We start from the raw sequence: 24,809 nt of genomic DNA, 5'->3' as shown, positions 1-24,809 counted from the left end.
CTATGAAGTCCTCTGATGGCTTGAAGATAGACTCATTAAATAAACTGTTTCCTCCAACATGTATTCATCCAAGCACAGCCACATCAATAGTAGTGTTCATTGCAAGCACTTAAGGGTTTCCTCTCTTACTGAAGGACACTTGTGGACACATCGACAAGAAGATTCAGGGAACGATGCACCACACCCTTGTTTATCACAGAACCAGCTCTACCATCTGTGCTCCAGTTAGATTTTACCTCCTTACAACTTTCTTCTGTGAATCATCTTATTACCTTGCTGTAGTATTTGTCCTTCCTTTGATCAGCAAACAATATTTGATGCTTGAAAGGCACTTCCATGTTAGCTGAGGTGAGATCCATAAAACTGTACAGGATTGCCCATAACTTTTAGCTGTAAAAAGTAAAGTGAGAATGCATTGATAAATAATGCCATGAATAGTTTGTATAAACCTTATACAAGGTACTGTACAGACAGAAAAAAAGAGAAAACTAAAATCAACTCAACACTGGTGTAGCTAAGTGGCAAAAACAGGGGCTGAGAAATGAAGCCAATATGAAAGTGTCAAAACTGTAGTTCATCAAATTGCCACATGAGGCTCGCTCCAACTCCCCACAGACCCCCATGGTAAAATGCCCAACTTTATAGCAAAATAAACATGATCACAGCTTGGGACAAAACACAGCTTTGGTCTCTTTAGCTAATTTCTACGTTCATGATATCTATACAGGGGAAGGTTTTTTATATAACTCACCCATTTAAATTGTATTAAGACTTAAACTAATGCATAATTATGGGTATGGCTGCTTTAGCTGACACATGGCACCCATGACAGGACAGTCCGTGGCCCAGAGATGTTTGAATGGCCCACTTATGTCCATAACTTTACTCATTTTTGGCTTAACTGGGAGTTAAGCAAAGTCAGACACTGCTGAGATGTAAAGTGCCAGATCCACAACACTGAGCTTCAAAACTGCTCTTCAGAAAACCTACAAATGATGTCATGGAGGGTTTGCGTTTCTTTAAATACAGTCTACAATTTTGAACATATTTTGTCTTTAATACAGCATCAATTTGGCTGCTACATTGTTTCAAACATTTTGGAGAACTTGCCAAAGCCCTTCTATGGATTTAGTGCTTCTCATTGGGGCCACAGCATCTGGATCTTCTTTCTTAGGACCATCACCAGCATGAGTGGAGTCAATGTCTCGTGCTGAAAAATGAGTTTGGAACCACTCAGACACCTCCCTGATGGTACTGTATGATTGATATGAACATTTAATGTACCAAAAACTGCTTCACAGCACTGTGCATATATGTAAAATAACTTTACTGTATGTGTGATGCCAAATGTTGATCAGAATACTGGTTTGAAAGTGAAAATACATCTGTACCTATATTTAAAATCCATGTACAAACAACTAAATACACCCCGTTTGCTCACAAAGCTCACAATAGTTGCAGATTATGATGTACAGTATGTATATATAACATAAATTAGAGACATATGCCATAAATATACTTTAGTAAACTATATATAACCTCTTGTTTGAAATGAAATGACAGCAGGAGTGAAAATACTTCTGCAACCATGGAGAAAGAGCATGTATGTTTTCTGCTGCTCACGTGCTTACAGTTTACCATGGCACATCCTGCTATGGGCCCATTAGCGAAATATGGGCCCGCAGGTTTATACTGCCGCTCCAACCTCTATGTAGACTCCAACTGTTTCTGCAACTGTTACGAAATGAAAACATCACCTTTCAAAGTCACTTCCATCCAGCCCACCTCCCTCACTCTTCCTGCCCTGCCATCTCTTAACCTTACAAACCAGAGCAGTGGTAACTATATATGTTTTGCAGCAGCACAGCCAAAAAAAAAGACATGCAACTTTGATAGCTGACACATACCAAACTTCCCTCTTTAAGATCACGTTTTACATATACATGGACGATGATGGATTGAACTTCTGGCTCTAAATCCCCTTGAGGCCAAAGCAAGCCCATATGTTGTGAATGTGTGTGAGACATCTGATAATGACTGACTCCCGCTGTAGCTATAAAGCCTTCACTCTGTATCCTGTTGTTGGCTCCCCGTAATGAAACACACATACATACTCATAAAGCTCCCTATGTGCTGATAGAAATACAGCAAAGTACAGAATAAAGCAAAGTCATGTACCGACATGTTGGCCTAGAAAAATACAAAAAAGACAATCCGTATGTGGCCAGCCTTGGCCTCGGTAACAAGACACCCATGAAGAGTCCATCCATTCTGTTGGATTGCATAATCAACCCATCATCAGCTTTCTCTTGTGTTTATGTTGTGATTTCAGAGTAAAGGCTTACAGGGTCCAGAAATGTTAAAAAGGCAGAATGAAGTTAAAATGGTCAGGGAACAGTAGATGAGCCTCAGCAGTGAGATGCAGTCAGGGATAAAACTTTAAAACTGCCTCAGTTGCATTAAAAAACGCCCAAGGAGACATAAAGTCACCTCGCAATGAAAAAACCTTCCATCCACTATCAATATGTGTCTAAGTGTCATTTTCCAGACTTAATAAAATCCATTATCAGTTGATCAAGCCCTGTCAAGCTCAATCAGTCACTCGACTGCTTCAGTGCATATTTGCTGAAGCTTTCAATCTATCCCAACTTCTCTTTTTCTCTTTCCTTCTCTTCTTGCTGCTTCTCTCTGAGCTCACAAAGAAGACTAGGTTACATCATGTGATGACTTCGGGGGTCTCATAAATCTGCTGGAAAGGAATATCAGGACCAAATTTTTGAAACAAATATAATGAGAATATGTCCCCTGAGCAGCCAACATTCAGGAACCTGATACATGTGTGGGGACCACAAAGTGTAAGAGTTAAAATGGCAAGCCATATAATCATGGGACTGCATTATTAGCTTCTACACATTATCAAAGGAAAGAGTTTGACTGTGGCGTCACTCTCAGTGAGATCCAACAACGCCGGTACTCAGAGGATAAGCTGTTATTTTGTACTTGATCAGCTCATCTTACAGCAGCACTGCTGAACCTTGCAAAACACTAACGATATTTAAATTTTAGCATTCTAAAAAGAAAATATCATAAATAGGACAAAGGCATGGTTGGTGCCCTACAAGCTCGTACAAAGCCAATCGGCAAAAAAATCAATAAATAAAGGTGAGCTCTAGAAAATACATATTCAAAGCATCGGAGTTTATTATTTGCTGCTACTCAAACTTTTGTTTAGAGGCAGAAGATCCAAATAATACAACAAGATTAAGTCTCGATGCCAAATCAGCAACCACAATAGTTTAGTATCATAGTTTGTCAGTTAGGTTAACAAGCTCGAAAGCAGAGATTTAAGTATTTCTTGAAAGTACCATGTTTCTTTGTACTTTCAACTGTGCGTCATTTACGTGTGCATTTACAACTTGGCAATCTCCCATGCCTATGTGGGTGCATTACTGTAACTACCAGTTATTCAGGGGCATGCCGAGTGTCAGTGAATGTACCATAAGCACCTTAATGTGTGTACATAATACAAAAAAAAGCAAGCAAAAAAACACAGCTCTACTTGTAAAAACATCGATTGGCTACATTATTTGTGGACAAACCATTACAGCTTACATTAAAAGCTCCCCAAGAAGCCATCAAGGTGCACCTTAAAGGAAACATATGCACTGATTTGTGATGATAGAATTGCAAAGACTACGAGAAAGAAAGAGGTTGTGGTGTTTCTTTCTTTAGTCACCATTTAACAGCAATTACTTAAACATCAAACCTTGTTGGCTAGCACTTGTTTAAAACTCAGTATCCAAATTAAAGTCAGAAAAACACTAGATTTTTGTTTTTCCTTTTGGCAGGACTTGTTTTGGGTTTTTTTACCCTTATTTTTATGAGCCAAAGGTGCAAAGTGTCTTCCATCTATTATTTAAGCCCAAAATCTGGCAAAGTTTCACTTGTAAAATGAAGCAGACAGTAAAGAGCTAAGCTGTTTCATGTGCTGAGCTGCTGGCAGTAAATATGCTCGGTGGGAGCATCGAGCACCACTGTGGTGAGCACCTCACTCTGGTACTGTGTGAGTTGATTAGCCTCATGCACTGAATGCATGTGTGCACGTGTCTGTGAGGAGTGCAGTTCAGCATTTTTCTAGAAGTACAGATTAATGATAAGTGTATTATTAGTGCAGAAAGTAATTTTGTGCGTGCGTGCGTGGCAAACAGATCTCCATCAGGCATGGTTAACTTTTGACTATGAACCTTTAGGGACTTAAGCTACAGTAACGAGCTTGAACACCGTCTGTGTGTTGAAAACAAGGGTTCAAGGGGCTGGAAAAATGTTTTTGAGGAGAGAACCATCTTTAACAACTGATCAGAGGTCAGCTCAGTTACCCTTTCTGACCTGAGCGGGTAAGAAGAGAAGTTGAAAAAAGCAATGATCATATTGGTGCCTGAGGACAACGTCACCTCCCAGCACACTGACAATATTTGGTAGCTGAAAGACAATATTTGATCACCGATCATTTGTGGGGACAAATGAACTCATGGTCTCTTAACTGTGAACCCTAGACCCCTGCAGTGAGGTGATCCAGGGGCTCTGTTATGTTTTGGGGGCATTTTGCTGGCATGGTTTGGGTTTCACTTGTCCCATTAGATGGCAGGATCACTGCAGATCAATACAAATGTTCTGAGTAACCACCTTTACCCTATGATGAAACATTTCTATCCAGATGAGATTAGAGTTTTTTCCGGGATGACAAGTATGAATACTGAGTATGAAATGATGTGCTGTGTCCTTCACAGTCACCAGATCTCAACCCAACTGAACAAATTTGGACGTTTTGTGACCAAAGACAGCGTTCTCCATCATCACCATCACAATACCAAATATCTTTTGTAAGAATGACGTTCCATCTCTTCAGCAGTTGCAGAGATTTGTCTGTGCCCAGCAGCATTACACCTTACAAACACTCCTTGTGCTGTTTTCTTTTTCTCCCTTTAATTGGTCACCCTTGTGATAATGTGTGAGATAAGTGGAAAACTTGCATCGGTTCATGAACAGAATAACATGTGTGGATAAGATGGAACAGGTGTAACCAGTGATGCTGCAAACCAGTGAAAACAACTGCTCTGCGTTAGAGAAAACAGAGCCCATTTAAATAGTGCTTATGCAGCTCACACAGAGAAAAACAAACTGCACAAGACAAAACAGGAATTGTCGTTTACTGCTCATTATAACTACCTCTTATGTATGAACTTCCATCTTGCATCAAAGCCGTATCAGGAAAACGATGATTTGTAGCAGCTGCTATTTACCATAATTATTATCCTGAATGGTTTTACAACTGCTGATTACAGCAGTAATTTTTTTCCCACTACAGAAACACAGTTGATCCCATTGTTTCAGGGCTGCTAGCATCCATCATAGGAAGACTGCACAAGTATTACTTTGACAAGCCAAACCCATATGTCAGCAGTCAACAACTAAATAAATACAATAACAGCCATAATGGTTTTGTTGGAAAATCCTTTCAAAGTTCATTCTTAAGCAGAGATTCTCTGCAAAGCTCTTTCTGTGCCTCTCTTTCTCTTTATAATCCCAGAAAGCACATACCCACACACACACTGGAGCACAGAAATAAAAGAAAAAGTAGAAGATCCTTTTAGTACATGAGCATAAGCGTGTGTGTGTGTGTGTGTGTGTCCGTGTCTTACCTCCCAGCACACTGATTGTTATGGCCTCTGTGTGTTCAGCCAGCAGATCAGCCTTCGCTATAGCAGCCAGGGAGAGATAACTGGACATGTTCCTGCTCAGCTCCTTGTTCCCTCTCTGCAGGAACCTTACTGCTACTGGGACAGCCAGAACCATGACCGACGGACAGCTGTAGTTCTGAGGAGACACAAGAAGAGACGAGGTTCAGGAGACAGCAATTGTTCTATATTTAGCCATTTACAAAGCCAAATTACAACCAAAACAAAGTTTTATACTAACGCTTAGTATTTATTTTTATGGTTTTTGTTTTTTTTTTACTTCTGCACCTCTAGAGCCCACATGTTACCAATACTGGAAAAAATGATTGTACATACTAAAAATACTTTGTTTCCATACTTGCTTCCAATCTGCTCTGTATAAACACAGCCTGCAGTTCAACCCAGTTCAGCTTAAAAGTCCCTGAATTTTTGTCACATAATTGTAAAGCCAAGCAACTAATGACTTCTTGTTTGTGCCATAGAGTGCAGAATTTTTAATCATGGGATCTATTTAACACAAACTTATTTTGGAAAATGTATTTCATGAAACATGTAGAGTAAATTGATTTCGATTAAATATTACAATTTTAAGCTAATATTTGGATGAGTTTTCTGATGGAACAGAACTTTACAGCTGTGTAGTTCAAGGATGTTTGAGTAAGTTGAAAATCCAGTGATTCAGTCTGTTTTTACTTTGTCTGGCTCTGACAAATGGAGTCGTTTTGTTGTTATTGTTTTTCAAAAGATAACCTGCCTCTCGGAAATGCTGTGTTGTAAAAATTGTAAATTAATATTTGTGGTTAAAGCATTCTAGTATTACAAAGAAGAGAGGTTTAGAGAGTCTCTGTTCTAATACTGGGGTATGCAGGACACATGCATACACAAAAACATTTTGCAAAGTGAGGATAAAAAAGGCTGACTGCAACACAGATCAGTACCACACAGAGTGGCCCAGAGAGAAGCAGGAATCTGTCTGATTCAGATTCAACTCTTTCCAGTCTTTGTTAAATAAAAAGAAGGGGCAGCAAAGCAGGCTGGACTTCACAGTGCTGGTCTTTACTTCTTATTATCTACAATGGCCAACAATACCAGCAGGTGGGTGTCCTTCGTAGTTCCTGATGTATATGCATGATGTTAGCATTCAGCACACCACGCTGTATACCCAAAAATATTCTCATTAACAGCATGCATTAAATACATTTAGTGACTTCAAACAATCAGCACCAGCAGTAAGTAGCACTTGCTTCGAGCAGCGCAATGAGTGCCAGAGAGATTAAAACAGGCTCCGAGACAAACTTCAAATGCTGGCATTTATCATGTGATGCAAGTATGAAAGGGAAGGGAGGCTGTGTAGTACTGAAAGTCAGAGCTGCATGCAGGAGGTTGTTCTATCAACGTTTACAGAAGGAACAAGAAGGATGAATGGGATTTGAAAAGCACCAGCACCCTCTGCTGGGCAGTCTGATACAAAGTGTAAGTTCACTACACACCTTAGATGCTTCATTTTACACTTGTGTATCCACTCGTACCACATCTGAATACCCAAAATGTCTTTTAATCTAGATTTACCATCAGCGTTTCACACTCTGCTATGCCTCCATTCTGCCACATGATGGCAGTGCAGACACTGTATTCACAAAAATGTTACTATTCCATCAATTCATTTACGCTATCAAACAATCTATTCATCTGGATTATAGTACACTCATTTGGCACCAAATATATCAGAATGCTCAAAATTTCACAGCGTATCATACTGTATGAGAGCAATTAGCTATTTTAGAGTAGACACTGTGGTCAGTCTGATACACAATGTAGAGATGTCCAGTGCCAACAGCTATATGCAGTAGGTATGAGGTCCTTCAGGACATTTTTGCAATCTAGCAGGCTCCTCATGCATGAATGTACAGATTTATTTATCCGTCCTGTCTCTCTCTCTCTCTTACATCTTATTAGGCAGAGTCATTTTAATGTCAGGCTCAGCACAGATCAAGGAGACCACATGAAAAACACTCAAAATGCCATCACTGGCTAGACATTCTGTTCACATGTGTGTCTGTCGCATACGAGCAGAGAGCTAATGAAAACCCTTCTGTCTAGAGTCGGCTCTTTACGTCTCTCCACCTCTCTGTGGGAGTTTCAGAGGAAAGATGAGACGAGTGTTTGTGCATCTGTGGGTTCAAAATGAAGGGAAGATAAAGAGAGAAAAGAAGAGATCAGAGATAAAGGTAGAACTGTTCCCCGGTAACTGCTGGAGTTAGGACATCAGAGCCAGGAGCTGCCGTCAGAGCTGTCAGAACTTTTAGTCTCACCTCTAAGTGTGTATGTGTGTGTGTGTGTGTGTGTGTAACTGTGTATATGTGCCTTTCCTGAGGATTCAGGCTCATTACGGAGGTATTAAGCACATTCCCATTCCTGAGGAAACCGGGACAAGAGAGTGAAAAGGTGGAGGAGACAGTCCCGCTGCTTTAAAGCTTTTTAGCTGCGGAAGTCTGAAGGGAAAAGTACGCAAGATTATATTGGTATTTTCAAACCCCTTCAGCAGTGATTACATAAAGTATATTTACCCTTAATACAAAAATCCACCACTGGATATCATGTATCATTAATCTGTATGTTCAGTACTAGTCTGCTTTTGTGATTTTTGCCTTCCTTCCTTCCGTCCTTCCTGTCCCTAACCTTCCTCATCTATTTCAGAATACCCACAACAGATTTCAAAATGATGTTTCAGAAAGTTGATTAACTGTATCATTTAACTCATTTATTATCTGTAGCACTCAGTATGGATGCTACCAAGAAAAAATAAAAGACTCAGAATAGTAAAGTGTGTCGGTAGTATTTGCATAAAGTGATGGTTCGGACAAGAGGTTCCAAAACTGGGGTTCAGGACCCCTCTAATTGACTGCAAGATAAAACTGAGGGGTCACAAGATGGTTTTAGTGAAAGAAAATATGCTAGTCATTTATAGATATTTACATTTAAATAGTTTTTTTTAAAATGTAAGCAGTTTTATTTTCTAACTGATACCTCATATACAAAGTAGCCAAATGAACAATAGTACTTCATTAATAATAACACACAAATATGATTTTAAATGTATTCAGAGTGTTTTCAACTTCTATTCTTCAGTAGTGTTGACATATTCAATGAAGGACCTTTATTCTCTATATTTTTGTAATTGAGTGTTTTTATATCGCTACTTTTATTTTGGTGAAAGACCTGAATAATACCCTCACCACCGATCAACACACACTCGTTTTGTGCTGTAGCCACCAGTGTAATGTTGTTAACAATGTTACGTCTGTCTGATTGTCTCCTCCTGGAGATACTTCTTCCCCTTGCTAGTAACTGTTATCAGTGTCATCGTCGTCGAATATTTTATTGTTGTTGACAAATCTTGGTGTTCTTACTTCAGTCGCTCAATAAAACACTTTACATAAACGACTGTAACATAACCGCATCCAGCACTGTTCTGCATGATGTGAACAGATACACATTTGTGGCTGGTTTTAGATAGGGATACAATAGTGTTCCTATCAGGGATGTCCCCATCTGATCTCAAATATCAGGATCAGGGCTGTTCAAAGCATTTATTAACTGATCCTTGATTATGACCACAATCAGAAAGGGAAAGCACAGTGTTAGAGATGCAAATTCTAAATAATTAGTATAAATAATTAGAAAAAGAGCTTTGGCAAGAGGCTATTAAGCAGCACAGAAGTCTTTGTCATGGTGGCATGTTGCTAGCTAAACCCCTATAAAGTTTCCTGCTCGCTCACACAAGACTGCCCACAGTCTAAGTGACTGCAGTCAAAGCCTCTACCAAGTCGGTCAACTTAGATACTACAGCTTATCTACAATACCTTATTTGTCATGTACGAAGAGAATACAGGTTTTCGCCGTCTTTTGGAGCTTGTGGAGTCACAATAAACACCACCCTCTCCACACTACATTGCAGACAGTGCCCTATTAACAGCAAAGTTTGTGAAACCGACATAACACTAAGGAACACGTGGTGCAGAAATTCAATTTTTAGTGCACTGCATAGTTATTTGTTGTCAAGCTAGTACATGACTTTAAAAACTTTTATGTAACTGAGGTGCATATAATGAAGGAAAACATTGGATTGGGACTTGGTACCAGCATGTACACAATAATAATGACTCCTATCAGAGACAAAAAAAACTTGATAGGGACAACTGTAGGTACTATGCATTATAAGATGATATGAAGATCCGTTGCATGTCATATGGATGTGGCATTGATCAAACGTGTGCCAAACCCTTCCCAATAATACTTTCCTCATTTCACAGACACGTGGCTCATCAGAAAATTAGATGTTGCTGACAGAGCAAAACATTATGAGCTCACGCAACTTTCCAAGTGTTGACAAGTATGAGGAAAGATATTTGCTTCAGGTGAAAAACATACAGCAGTATAAAACATTGTTGCGTGTACCTGCAGGATACAGCTGGTGATGTCAGACGCTATCTTAGCGTGCGGTGTGTCCTCTGTGTTTTCACCTTGCGGGGTGAGGTTATGTTCCAGGCACGACTCCCACAGTCCCACCAGAGCCGTGCTGTGTCGCTCGATGGAGCCGGTCTCCCTTATGGCCGTAGTGATGCGAGTTATGCAAATCTCCACCACAGCCTGGTCATTGTCATTGGTCAAATAGTCCTGTCAGACAGCAACAGGTTGCAAAATTAAGGGTTCAATGACGAATTAAGGACAAAAAACATGATTTATGCATAACATAAACAAGTAAATAATTAAACTGACATCTGCCCTGTAATTTTTTGCATAATTATCAACTCTGTGTATTGGCTGTGCCTATCTAAACATGCATACTGACCGGAGAGCAGGAGATGACCTTGATCTGGTCCAGAGCTTGAGACAGACAGTCTTCAATCTCTGCATCCTCCAGAGAGAACAGATCTCCCGCTCTGGACAGATCTCTCTGACCCAGCACCTGGCTGAACAGCTGGTGCATCCCGGCCCTGGTTTAGGACTCCTTTCAGACCAATCTGGGTCTGCTGCTGCACAGTTTAGGACCTCCTGATTGAGAGTGAGTGAATCCCCGACATAATGATCTGGGATAATCTTGAATCACAGACAGCAACTTTTCATCTCTTAGTTTCAGAATATATTTAAATAGTATAAACAGCCCTTTGCATTGTGATCCCAAAACCAAGTAATATTTTTTTAAGGTTCTCTCAAGTTAGAATAGAAAGAAAGTTTTAGGTTTAAGGCATACTGGGTTCTGGGAGCAGACTCCAACTGACAGAAATATCTGGAATACAAAGGAAAATATAGGATGTACGGTCATATTTGGAGTCATTAACTGTATAACTTTTGTTAAAATCTTCTTCAGTGCAGTCCAGGATCAGGTAGGCGGGACAAAGCTGGACCAGTTTGGCCCAATGTTTTTCTGGGTCTGCCTGAGGCCTGTTACCGTGGAGACAAGGCATATTCTGGAGAAGGCAGTCTTTTTACAGCAGAGTCCTGGAGGAGAGGAGAGGGGGGAAGAGAGGGAGAAGAATACTGAATTAACTCAAGACAGTGAAATGCTGGGATAATAATTTTGTATACTAAACAATATTCCAGCAAGAAATAGATTGTGCCGCTGAGACTGAGAAAATCTATTCTAAGCAAGAGAAGCTGTAGAGCATTAATTGGCAATTTTTGTGATTTTAGGTTTCAAGAAACTCACTAACAGAAGTGGATGTAGGCCAGTAATGAAAGAATAATTCAGCATTGTGGGAAATATGCTTGTACATCTTCTTACCAAGAATAAAATGAGAAGACTGATACCACTCTTATATCCATCAAGAGCAGTTGGAAAACAGGGATAAACGGCTAGTCTGGCTCTGTCCAAAGCTAACACACTCTGGCGACAAGCACCGTGACTGGTTGCAGTAATTCCTGGTAATCTTGTTGTCAGTGCTATGATGTTGCCAGGAAAGCAGGGGAGGCTTCAGTAAGTCATTGATCCTGGCCAAGAGACACTCTAACACATAACAATTTTTACATTTTTTGCATTTGGATTAATTAAATAAACAAGCTATAATTGTTTCATCTTGTTACTAGCCTTAAAGTCCCTTGTCGGTCACTGATTAAATCCCTAAAAAAATCAACGATACTCATTGTGTTCGTGTTTGATTAATGGAAGAGGCTTGCTGTTGCTCAAGATGAACATTTATTGTTAGCAGCTCGTAGCCATGGTAGACAGAGTTCACATAGAAAACAAAGAGCATCTCCTTCTGCTGTTGCCTCATTCAAACAGTGCCAGTCCAGACAGCAGCGAAACCTAGTGATAGCTACTGATCATAACGCTCGTTAAATCTTTTTTTCTCCATTAAAGTGATTTCTTCCTGCCTTAAAATGACTTAAATTTAGTTCAACATTGTTGCTTTCACGAGAATGTCAGTATCTAAGAAATCACTGTCTCCATCTTCAGTCACCCTCCCTGTTTGTGACATCTAAAGCCCAATCAGCTGACCTACAACTTTACTCAAACACTGTAAAACTGCTCAGTACCACACACTGGAGAATTCTACAGAGGGTGATGCTCACAAAGCCGACAGGACTGGTTCCTGTCTTCGGTATGTTGCAGTTTTAAGGTGAAAATGCTAAAGTAGCATAGTTGGCTGCTTATTTCGCTCATGATGTGTCTTCTAGCATATAAAAACACAATATGGAATGCCATTTTTAGTTGAGGAGGCCTTTCATAAGCTAAGCTAAACAAATGGGCTGCTAGCGGTATCCTTAAATTTAACACTCACACATTAGAGTTACTCCTCTCATCAAACTCCCAGCCAGGAACCAAATAAGCCTATTTCTCAAAAAGTAAAACTGCTGCTGGAAGCGCTTTGCTTTCAAGCAGGCTTCATGTGTAAAAGTACATTCACATGCAATATTAGAAATATCTTTCAAAACACCCGCTCAAGTCCATCTTTTTTTGAAATCTTTGCTCTCCTGCAGTTTTCTGTCCTTTTACAAATGCAGCAAGTATTAAGTTAATGTGTGCTGGTGTGATCTAAATTGCTCCTTGGTAATATGTGACACACCTTCTGCAAAACTGTACAATCCATTCCAAAATGCACAAACACACACATGCATTAAACAGCAAAGTTGGTATAGTGGACAGAGTGTAATACAAGTGTGACTCTTTTGGAGATGGTACCTAACAGTAGAAATAAATGTACTGGCTCAACAAGAATGCACAATCCTCTGCTATAATGTGTTATGAATGGAGTTAAAATTGTGTCATGTTAACCATTTACTTGGTATTATCACAGTTCTTGTGAGCCTCAATTAAACATTAAAACATTAACACTACGAGGGGCACCGGAAGGGCAGAGGATTGTACGCACATGCACACACACACACACACACACACACACACACACACACACACACACACACACACACACACACACACACACACACAAAAGCACACATGCGCAGTATGCTTGCTGTGTGACACGTCCACAGGCTTCACACTTCAGCCGCAATGTAAATGCATACATCACTGCTTCCTGTGACGTGTTAAGTATTCTGCACACGCTCCGTCTTTGAAGCAGCCACCCAGCCAGTCTGCTGCCTGTGATCATGATGACTTTGCTCAGAGCTGAACTCTGTCTCCTTTCACAGGATGAGCCGCTAAGCATATGCATCTGTGTCATTGCCTGCTTCCTGCGCCCGCTTCCCTCCACAATCAGACGTCATCTCGTCCTCACACCATTTCTCTGAAAGCCACACTGGAGTGAGCCCAAGCCATACCAAAGGAAAGCACAAAGTGGAGCCGTTGGGAGACCGTTATCTCTCCTGCCAAGCCGGTGACGGCCATGGAAACCCGCCCATTGCCAGGATACCACATCAGGAATTCTTACTGGTCCAAGCCAGGGGCTCTGGGACCAAAACAACAAAACAACCATAAACACAGAGCAAAGAGATTTATGTGTCACACACAGACACGCCAACACAAATGTATTATCCCTTTTGTGTAGAGCAACAATCAGAGCTCTTTCTGTGCGTGGTTGGAGGTATGTATACAGTTTGTGTGCATTTTAACACATACTGTCAATTTATATATCCTTGAATTTCATGCCAGCTTCAGTTTTCAGTTAAGGGGACAACACGCTGTCTGTGTTTTCTAGGAAATACATTCTGACATTTAGAAACAAATAAAGAGACAGACAGAGTACCAGAAGGCTGAGGAGAAGAGATGGAGAGGACCAAACCATGCGTTCAGGTGAAGGGGAGAAATAAGAGCTGGACACAAATTCAGAATGAAACAGAGTCCTCAGACTGACAACCAGAGAGAGAGAGAAAGCCAGAGATGGATAATGTTTCACTGTCCTGAATTCCCAGTGTAAACTGTGGACAACTCACACACTGAGCTTCCATTATTCCTCCTGAACGCCCAACCAACACTCGCATACACGCACACCTCCACGTACAGAGCAGAAAATATGCACATGCCATCCTCACTGGTGAACTGTTGTTTATGTACTGCATCCTCTCCTGCACACACTATGTCAGATCCCGCCTGAGTAACTGAGTGTGTGTAAAAGCAGAGGGAGAAAAAAAAAAACGAGCCTGAGGAATTTCAGTTCTTAAACAATCAGCTAGTTACTATTAATCACCCAGCTACGGCTCAGCAAGCTTAGGAATGCAGCCTTTAAACACACACACACACACACACACACACACACACACTGTGAGACTCATGTTTCCGTCACTTTTGAGGACATTGCACCAACTTTTCTGAATTTCCTGGAGACTTATTCTAACTGTAACTACTATTAACTACCACTTGTCAAACCTAAACCTAATCTCACACAGGTTTAATATTATATATTGTATGGACTGGCTATTGTCCCCACAATATGACTATATAAACAGATTTATGTCCGCACAATATGAGTAATACAAATGTATACACACAAGAAAAAAGACAGTTAAAGTAGCTTGTTTTCATCTGTATTTTCACAATTAAAAGCATATTTTAGTTTGTTTTTTTTCTGGTATGTTGTCTTACTTTTACAAATACCTTCACAACAGAAACTCCTCCACTGCAACTCAACTGAATGTGCAGCTCTAACAGGCACCCGCATGTCGCATGGGGCTGTGAGTGGGCCACTGGGTGAGGGGTGACAGGGGGTGCGTGCCCGGGGGGCCGATGGGAGGGTTTTACGGGCTACGTGAGGACAATGTGACCAAAGGGCCTCTCTCTTTCTTGCCTCCACCGCCGCCACTACTGTCTTCGTTGGGCGCACTGAGAGAGGGAGAGAAAACACTGACTCTTTTGTACGACCTGCGAAGACAGACCACCCCTCCCTCCTTCCCTGCCCCGGTCTCTCCCTCCGCCTCCGCCCTCTCCCTGCTCAGTCGGGCCTATCTTTCAGTGTAATGTGCACCTGCTCAGCTTGCAAGACATCTCGCACACACACACACTCACACGAATAGTTTAGAAAGGAGACGGGTGAAAGGGAGAGACAGAAGAGGCGATAGAAGGGGAAAAAAAGCCCCACATTCCACTGTTTTCTCTGCACTGCTGCTTCATATTTGACTATCTGAGAATGAATCAAGACGCCTCGTGGAAGAACAAAAATTCCCCAATGCATTTCTTTCTTTCTTTAGTCCCTGTTTATGCAAATTCTTATTATGGGGAGGTGTGAGTGGAGAGACGAGGGGACGGAGGGGAGGTGGATTTCTAGTAGAGGCAGCCGAAATTCTGTTGGAATGAACCCAAATGGCTGTCATTCTTAAAACACATCCACTGGACTTTTACTGATTGGCAGTGGTGAAAAGTAATTAAGTACTTAAGTACAATTTTGACGTACTTGTATTTAACTTAGGATTTTTCATTTTATGATAGTTCAAACCTCCACTACATTTCAGACAGAAATACTGTCCTTTCTACTTTACTACATTTATCTGACGGCTTTAGTTACTTTTAAGATGAAGAATTTGAATAACATAACACACTTATTTATTGCATATATATTGTATATTGTTAAAGATTAAACCTGTGTTTTCCAACTGTTCCGGCCTCTGACGCCTTAGAAAAGCAGTGTGTAGCTGAGTTGTTAACAACTCCACCAAATAGTGATTTTTCCATCTAAACTACGCTATTGGATTTTTGGAGCTGATGCCAATTTTTATTGACTAAAAAATTACAAAATATTCCCTGATATTCTTATACATGTATACATATAGTATATTACAGTTATAGTGAAAATGGGAAACGTATGGGTCATTAACTTTGCAGCAATGTGTTTCACAACTAGTTAACAGCTTGAAGACACCGCCTGACTCCGCACCACTGCCTGCTCAACTGTGATCTGTCCTCTGCTACATGTGCTGCAGACAGTCCTGAGAGTGTTGTAAACACTGGAGTTGGAGTTGCTCTGCTGAACAAACGATGTGATGACATCATTTTTGAATTAAACCAATTGGTTTTTGAGCATTATGTCTGTAAAAATGAAGTAAACCTATCCCTGTATATTGGACAGAATATGCGTCTATACATGTCATAAGCCAATGTCAGAGGGTAATATTGGCTGAGACCTACATCAATGAGGTCTAGTTCAAATCATCCAATATCTTACCAAAAATCAAAGATTGGAGAAAACATCCAAATCAGAAAACAGATTTAATGTGTGAGGAGATGGCTTGTGGGGCCTGTATTAATCACAGCTGGCTGAAGACCAAGCTCTATATCCCACCTAACAGACATCAGGAATGATTGGCCTGGAGCTCCAGACCTGCTCTTAGCCCTGGTTCTCTTCACTTTCCGACCCGTCGGATTGGTCCATAACCACAACTCCTCCTCAAACAAGACCCCAGCCATCACCACATCTGTGTATAAATCTACAACCAAACTCTCAGTCGAGGCGGCCCTGTTTCCCTTTATTTCATCATTTTTATGCTAATTTTGTCACTGAGCAATGAATTGCTTTACCCTAACCAATGACATCTGGTTGTTCTTGTTACACCCAGCTGACCCTAGCAGCTGGGTCATAATATAAATATACATACACTACCGTTCAAAAGTTTGGGGTCACCCAGGCTATTTCATGTTTTCCATGAAGACTTACACTTTTATTCATGTGCAAACATAATTGCACAAGGGTTTTCTAATCATTAATTAGCCTTTCAACACCATTAGCTAACACAATGTAGCATTAGAACACAGGAGTGATGGTTGCTGGAAATGTTCCTCTGAACCTCTATGTAGATATTCCATTAAAAATCAGCCATTTCCAGCTAGAATAGTCATTTACCACATTAACAATGTCTAGACTGTATTTCTGATTAATTTAATGTTATCTTCATTGGGAAAAAAGTTTTTCTTTCAAAAATAAGGACATTTCTAAGTGACCCCAAACTTCTGAACAATAGTGTGTGTATACATATACATATATGTATATAAATGAGTTGATCAGAAGGGCAAAATCAGTACTCTTTCTTTAATGTGTTAACTATATTTTGCTGCTAATACTGATGTTTCTTTACTTAAACAGCTTTTCAGACAGGACTTTTGCTTGTAATGGGGTATTTTTACATAGCTGCTTTGGCAGTTTTGCTTAAGTAAAGGATGTGACGGCTTCTTCAATCTCTGCTGCTGCTGTTGTGCTTTGGGCTTTTGTACTGTCTGCGTTTTTCCTTTCTTTTCTTGGTCTAACTGTCTCTAAATATGGTGTGTTGCTAACATTGGTACTGCATAGCAAATCAGAGCATGCTTTGTTTTCTTCAAAAAAAATATGCAAACACTTTGCATCTGTTTCAAAATAACAATTAAAAGGATGCAGCACTCCATGTTCAAGCATGCCTACTTTGCAGAGTCGAACATTTATGGTCCTTGTTGCCAGTTGTCGCAAAAGTTGGAGGGTATCCTGAGAAATCTGGCCTACTTAGTTAATTAAAAAATGTGAGCCTGTGTATGCAATAAGCCTCAAAGTGCCTCTCTCACTGTGTTGCTAGAATACTCTTCATTTTACTAATGAACACTGAAGTGCATATGAATAACAAGACAAAGTGTGCACAGCCACGCTAGGAGCAGAGTGGGCTGCAGATCATCTGGACTGGGGACCACCAACCAACAATGAGAGGCTACAATGAGTGTAGTAGCTAAAAAGCCACTGTAAAAAATAAACACTCGCGTATTCGGCTGATCTGATCAACTATTCGGTGGTTTAATGGACCTTTCCTAGTAAATCTCACACCTTACATGCTAATATTAAGAAAAACTTCTATTATGTCCACAATCTATACATTTAAGCCAAAATTTTCATCTTTAAATGGTCCGTTATAGTATATTATGCCAAATGTTGTCCACAAATATCTTCCCATCATACCCTGAGCAGAAACCCACCTTCCATAATAATGGTATGATCTGGTTAAGTTGGTAGTTATTCTATAACTGGGCCAATCGCTTATGTAACTGATGCCTTGAATTTCATGAATAAGTAAGATGAATAAGTCACAAAGAAGACTCCCTGAAGATGTCTTTGGAAATAGGTCCACACTGCCGTGGAGATCTGAGTTAAGACTTGAAAGATAGACCCTCGAGGTTTCACACAAGAGCATACTGTAGGAGTATTGTATTATGTGTGCGTGTGCGTGTGTGTGTGTGTGTCTGTGTGTGTGTGTCAGAAAGTTCTCCATTATTTATGCCCTGCAGTTATGCAGCTGTGGAGCAACGATTGGGAATTACAGTATGACAGTAGCTGTAGGAAACTGTAAAACACACTGAACGACAGAAGACATAAAGGGAAATATGGAGAGACAGAGAGAGAAAACAGAGACTGGGCATAAGGGGAAAGTATAGGAGTCAATATGTCAGCTTCCTAGTTGATAGCAACCACAGTGGACCTGATAAGAGAGAGCAGAACCAGACCACGGGGATGTAGTGACACTTATGGATGTCATACTGTCTGCAGCAGAAAGTGCAGATATGTCATGAATAGAAAGGAAATAAGCTAAAACGCACACAGAATGATATGTGCTCTGTAAGCGAGGCCTTTCAAAATCCACATACACTGGCTCTAATCTACACTACTGATGCCAAAGACTTATAATCTATTTATCAAAGAGTCAATCAACTGAAAATGAACGATTTCAATAATCTGTTCTCTGGTGCACAATAATCTTTGGTTTTTGTGTGTGTACGTGTGTGTTTTTAGCTGTTTCTTAGTACAAAACAGCCAACGTCAGGATGTTAACTTATGCAGTAGTAAATTATGATGGATATCTACAACTATTTTTACTAGGGCTGCAACTAATGATTACCATTACAATCTGTCTGTCAACTGTTTCCTATCAATAAGTCTGTAAAATGTCAAAAAATAAAGAACTAAATCTCCAACGTGTTTCCAGATCTTAAAGCGGTGTCCCCAAAATGTCTTGCTTTAAAAAAACAAACAAAACTAAATCATTTCATTTGAGAAGTACCAAACAGCCAGATGATTGACATTTTTATGTTAAAAATGATTGGCTGACTTGAAGTAATGACTTTTTGTTTAATTAATGATTGAATAATTAATTTACTGTTGTAGTTTGCCATTTAAAAAAAAAAAGTTATTTGCCATTTATGGACCAAATAATGAGGTCCATCAATGACATTAGCATATGCAATCTATTTCTATGTCCTCACTACTTTGTGCTATTACTCTGTTCCTACAATAATCAGGCGTTATCTCTTAATAAAAGTTACTCTCTTACTCATATTTCCTTAAATTACTTGTAACAGCAGTATTATCATTTCTTATAAGCTACTCAAACTCAGCTTTCACCTAAATTGGTCACACAAAAATGTCCTTTGGGACTCACCATGCTGAATTCCAAGGTGAGACTAATTTGACTCCCAGACATGAAAAAAAAAAAAAGATCATATCAAAGAGAGGAGCCACTTCTAACAGAAGGTCTCTATAGACTGATGAAAAGTGAGTTCACTCCTCTTTCCATCTCGTGTGTTTATGGCCACATGCATGGATGTAAATGTGCGTGCACGACTGAGTCTCTGCAGACGTATCTGTGTCAAATGGCAGTGAATCCAGCCTAAAGTGTGAAAGTGGGAGAGGAGGGGGTTTCTCTTTTCTCTGCTGTGGCTCTGCTGCGCTGTGAGACTCACAACTGCTGAGAGGATTTCCATAGCAGAGAGGAAAAGTGCTGGCTGGAATAGTGCATTACCGCCACACTCAGCCAACTAACATTCACGCACATTTTCAAAACCATTCATTATTCATTACTCCCCGCTGCCTTCAGCAGCCCAAACTCAAAGTGTTGCGCTGAGAGCTGAACGGAAGCATGTTCTGGTTTCAACATGCGGGTCTGACCCAGGAGTACCGACCGCTTCAGGGAAATACTTTCAGCGCACAAAATATTAGGAGCTCGTTCTTAAGAGTGTACTGCAAATATCCCCCGAGCTTGTTTGGTGCGTTTCTAAGTTTAGAAGTCTCTTCATAACCTGCATCCTGCACATTATCTATGGTTTCCTGAGTGAGTAAGCGGAATGAATAGCAATAATGAGCAATGAATCACAGCTTTCACTCGGTGGGTGTGTTCCATATGAAAAGCCAAATCCATTAGGTTGTTTCCAAAAAATATACAAGGAACTGCACAGGTGCTGGTAGATAACCTAAAATAAACCAAGCTTTGCCATCCTGAACTCAAAAACCGAGAGGTAATATATGTCACTGTGAAGCTAAAGCACAGGATAAATCAAAGCAAAAATTAGCAATCCAGAGGAAGTTCCATAAATGCATGCTCTAAATTCTAGATTAAAATACATGTATATCTGATTTACATATGTGCAGTCTGGAGAGACCCTAACTATAGACGCATGAAAAACCACATTAATGTTAACTAGAGTGTATTTGTTCAACTGTCCTGTTGTAAGCTGGTGACTTGTACAGAGAACATTTGTTAGAAATAGCAAATGAATGAAAATCTAAGTGAGTCAATGGATTTTAGGCTGCTGGGATGAAGTTGGCACCAAATTACTATGTACACATTAAATGAATGTCACAAGTTATACATGATTAATATCCGTTTAATCGAAATGATGTATAGAAATGATAATAACTGAAGTTCTGTGCACTCTCTAGAATCTCCCTCCTTGCTGGGACATCAACATCTGCCTGTCTCAGAAGTCTGTGACCTTGAAGAGTCGCCCCCTCCCACCCCCCGTCTGTATTCACAGACACAAGTGGAGCAACAGTAGATTTCGACCTGAACAGAACATTAAGAGAAGAAATGCACAGAATAAATGCGAGTAATGCGACTGAACTTGCCTGTCAGGCTCTCAGAAACACATTCCACTGTATTTATACCGAAACACCGAGAGAGACAGAGAGAGGGAGGGAGGGAGAGACAATAAGAGAGAGGTGCAAAAGTAGTCCTGCAAATTAATATGTTTCCAGCTAAAACCCTGGAATTTTCTCTAAATTGTGTTTTTATTGCACCTTCAATTGCAAAGTATTTAACCCTGTCTTACGTTAATTGGCAACAGCCCACGAAAACACCTCTCCAACCCACCTGCGCGCTCCCCCGCGTCCTCGTATCAAGTAAAAAGTATTTGGCGCACGGTTTGGAGAGCTGTGGCACATCGCTGTTATGACCAATGATTCCCCCTCATCCAGTCAACTTTCCCGACATCAAGGAATGTGGGTGGCATTCATGCATTTCGCCCGGCAACGCTTCTAATGACACAATGAAATGCAACAAGAAAAAAAACCCACCTCAAACCCGCCTCGTTTCCAAACACCAGCTGCAGCTTACCTGCTCCATGCCGGACGTCGACGACGCACGGACACTGGATGCGAAGCTTTGGCCACTACCTTCCAACCGCGCGCCTAAAAGCGGCACATAGCGACATGAATTACCCCTGCTCAGCTCCAGGTTCCCCCCACAGAGCAGCCCTTATATTCCGCTTTCGTCGGTCACCATTGGAAAGCGCGCCATCGTGCGGCCGGCCGGAGCGCTCGCAATTCAACAGGTGCACGGAGGGAGGGACAGGTCGGGCTGCGTTCAGAGACCGTCAGGAAATATGGGAAGCCCAGGGTGACATTTATGACCTCACATATAACCTACTCTTCCTTTTAAGGATTAAAACTCTGGATGAATACATCTCCGCTGAATTGTCTTGAATGGGTTTGGCTGCACTGAAGCTTCACAAGTGATGGAAAAAATATGAAATTTTAATTTCTTTTTGTGAGAAATACTTAGCCCACCCTTTTTTTTCTTTCTAGCAATCACTCACATATTTTCAGCGGTACTGTCTGTGGCTGCTGCAAAGAAAGAGAAAGCTAGAAGAGGCCTAATGATTTCATTGCTGCATTCCAGACCAGAGTTATCCTTAATCTCCTCTCCCGGCTCATACATTCTGCTTAATGCTTATTTCAGTGCTTCAATGGCAGCAAGAAGAAGGAAATCTAAAGGCCTGAGGTAGATGTTAATGGCTTTTTCTATAAGTTCAAACGCTGCAGTACAGGGGTGCCACAGGGCTGGGTGAGCTCTCCCATCTTCTTCACCCTTTATGCTGATGAATGCGCCACAAACAACCAAACAACTACGTCATCAAATCAGTCTGTAACACGGGAAGACTTATTCTGAATGTAAATTAAACAAAAGAAATTAGATCTGATCGCAGAGAGGCAAGAATTCACAACCCTCTACCTCAACATCTGAGCAGATAATCTTTTTAAATGTTGATTATTTGTGTGCTAGGTTGGCTCAAGGATGTCACTTTCTCTTGACTCAGACTGTAAGAACAAAGATAGTGGTTAGATCCTATAATGCTGTAATGGAGAGTCTAATCAGATGTGGCATGGCGGTTTGGAACAATGCCCTCATGGATTAGTTGAAGTGAAAAACAAGTAGCTTAATTAAAACAGCAATGACGGACACTGGAAGGAAAGAACTTCTATCTCACCACTGCGTTGAAAAAAAACGTTGTCAGACATGTACACAAGATCTTGAAAAACACATTTTCTTTTCAGAAACTACTGCTTCTAAGTAGATGTTTCAGAGCCTCCAAATATGAGAGCAACTGTCTTAAATGTCTTTTATTCTTGTTTCTACCACACTACTCAACAATCAATCCAAACTCCTGATATGACTGACCGTACATTTTATCAACAAGGTTGATTTCTGGATCTCTGGTTTGCCTTCCATTATTTATCTTGTTTATACAAGGTGCAGTATGGCTCTCACAGGTGCAATGTGTATGTAGGTTTGCAAATATGTGTGGATTTATGTATATGTATGTTTTAGGTAAGAATATTTTCCTACATGCTTTTATATGTATGTTTTATTCTGCGCCTTTTTTTTTTGTGTCTGTAGTTGTACAAAGCTGCAGATTTTCACTATTGCCCAAGACAAACTTCCTTTAAGGGATCATCTCTATCTCTCTTATCTTAATTACATTTGGGCCAATCAGTTATTGGTCTGGCCAGAAAAATCACACTAGGTTATGTCTGAAACACAATGAACATTGTAATCGATGTTGCTACAATTTTCAACAGTAGCAGAGTTGGTAGTGACAATGGTGTTATTTGAAAAAAAATAATTATGATAATATAAAAAACTAGTAAAAGGGATCTGCCAAAAAGTGGATATGGTATTTATTGGCATTTACGTAATTATTTACTTTTTTATTAATAATTTAAGTTTCTGTATTGATCTGTCCATGTGATCAGTAGGTGGTGGTATTTCGCCAGGCATCCCCACGCCCCCATCTAAGAGATGCTGAAAAGTATGTGCGCAGCTTCCAGCGTGTCAAGCCAATTCAAATAGTACAGGAACTTTCAAAATAAAAGCCTGGGCTATGTCATTTGTAAGAGGCTTTTAGTGAGTCAGTGCATCAGATGAGATATATATGGGAATTACTCGATGTAAGTTGCATATGTAAAGTATGCAATTATGGATTCAGACATTTCTAGCAGGAGAAACTCTAAAAAAGAAAAAAAAAGCCTTTACTCAATTTCTTATTTTGCAGTGAAGATTACTAATTATCAGATGTGCATGGGCTAATACAGCTACATTTACCATTTTGGTTTGCTTGTGACCACTGTTTAAAACAGACCAGATGAAGTTGTTGCACTGTATTTGAGGGGGTAGTTCATGAACTGGAAAGTAATTAGTATTTCATTATTGATTCCAAACCTAAAATTTGTCCATGTGTGAAGATAAGAAAATTATGATGCAGTAAAATGTGCTTTCAATGTTACTGGGCTACCTATTGCCATATTTTGGTAGTTACTTTAATGATGAGAGAGGTCACATTCTACAGGGCAACAATAACATCACTGCTGCAAATGTCTTGATATGAGAGAAAAATATTTTAATATAAAACAATACCAACCTGTGATGGAGCTCAGGATTCAGTCAGACTTTCTATGTGACAGCTCACCTGTGTGATGAGAAGAAAAGTACAGTGTTATTTACCATCTGATCCTGATCAATCCTGTCTCCATGTTGGGGATAATTTATACGCAATTAATGAAGTTCCAGCAGGTCTTTATGTTGCATGCATAAATACATGCAGCTCTGATGCTGCAGGTATTTAATGTTTACTTTTTGACGTCTGGGTGTGTGCACTTTGATGACCTAAGAAAAAAACTTTGTAATTTATGTTATCTTGCTCTTGGACATTGTATTTGCATTTACTGAAACTTGGACTTGGAGTTTCAGCGAAAAGACCTAGCAGTCCTCTGACCCCCTTTGGAGTTGCCTCTGATTTTGAAGATGAAAAATCAAACACTGTGTTCAGTTTTCATATTTTCACAGATACATAAACAACCATACATCCATATTTCCTATATTTTACCTTCGCAGTGTCTCCATTTTGCATTATAAATATGCCAAAACTGTCTGTGCTACTGAATTAAATCACTGTTTGCATATGCAGTGCTATATTATATGTTTCTACAATTGCAATTAACAATAAAACATTCGGGTTCCTTATCAATGGGCTCCTCAGTAGTTTCTCTGTGTATAGCTGTTATATTTACTGCTATATTTTGTATTCTCACCGGATGTTGCAGTGTATTGTGGGTGTCTTGA

General features: G+C 40.1%; 1 protein-coding gene across 3 annotated transcripts in view; it reads right to left on the bottom strand.

Moving 5' to 3' along the window:
- veph1 (ventricular zone expressed PH domain-containing 1) overlaps positions 1–21,682 on the bottom strand; it is a 96,292-nt gene extending 74,610 nt beyond the window's left edge. The window contains exons 1-4 of one of the 3 annotated variants that reach the window (XM_055012189.1): positions 21,525–21,682; positions 10,588–11,237; positions 10,194–10,412; positions 5,700–5,874 (exon numbers count right to left, since the gene is read on the bottom strand). In XM_055012189.1, coding sequence (XP_054868164.1) covers positions 5,700–5,874; positions 10,194–10,412; positions 10,588–10,725 — 532 coding nt within the window. In that variant the 5' untranslated portion in view covers positions 10,726–11,237; positions 21,525–21,682. Of the gene's footprint in view, positions 1–5,699; positions 5,875–10,193; positions 10,413–10,587; positions 11,238–21,484 lie in introns of those variants that run through there. The other 2 variants (XM_055012190.1, XM_055012191.1) reach the window with 2 other exon arrangements.
- Positions 21,683–24,809: the final 3,127 nt, after the last annotated feature.

Source organism: Amphiprion ocellaris, chromosome 7, assembly GCF_022539595.1.
Source record: "Amphiprion ocellaris isolate individual 3 ecotype Okinawa chromosome 7, ASM2253959v1, whole genome shotgun sequence".
Lineage (NCBI taxonomy): Eukaryota > Metazoa > Chordata > Actinopteri > Pomacentridae > Amphiprion > Amphiprion ocellaris.
This window is presented reverse-complemented; position numbering and strand designations above follow the sequence as displayed.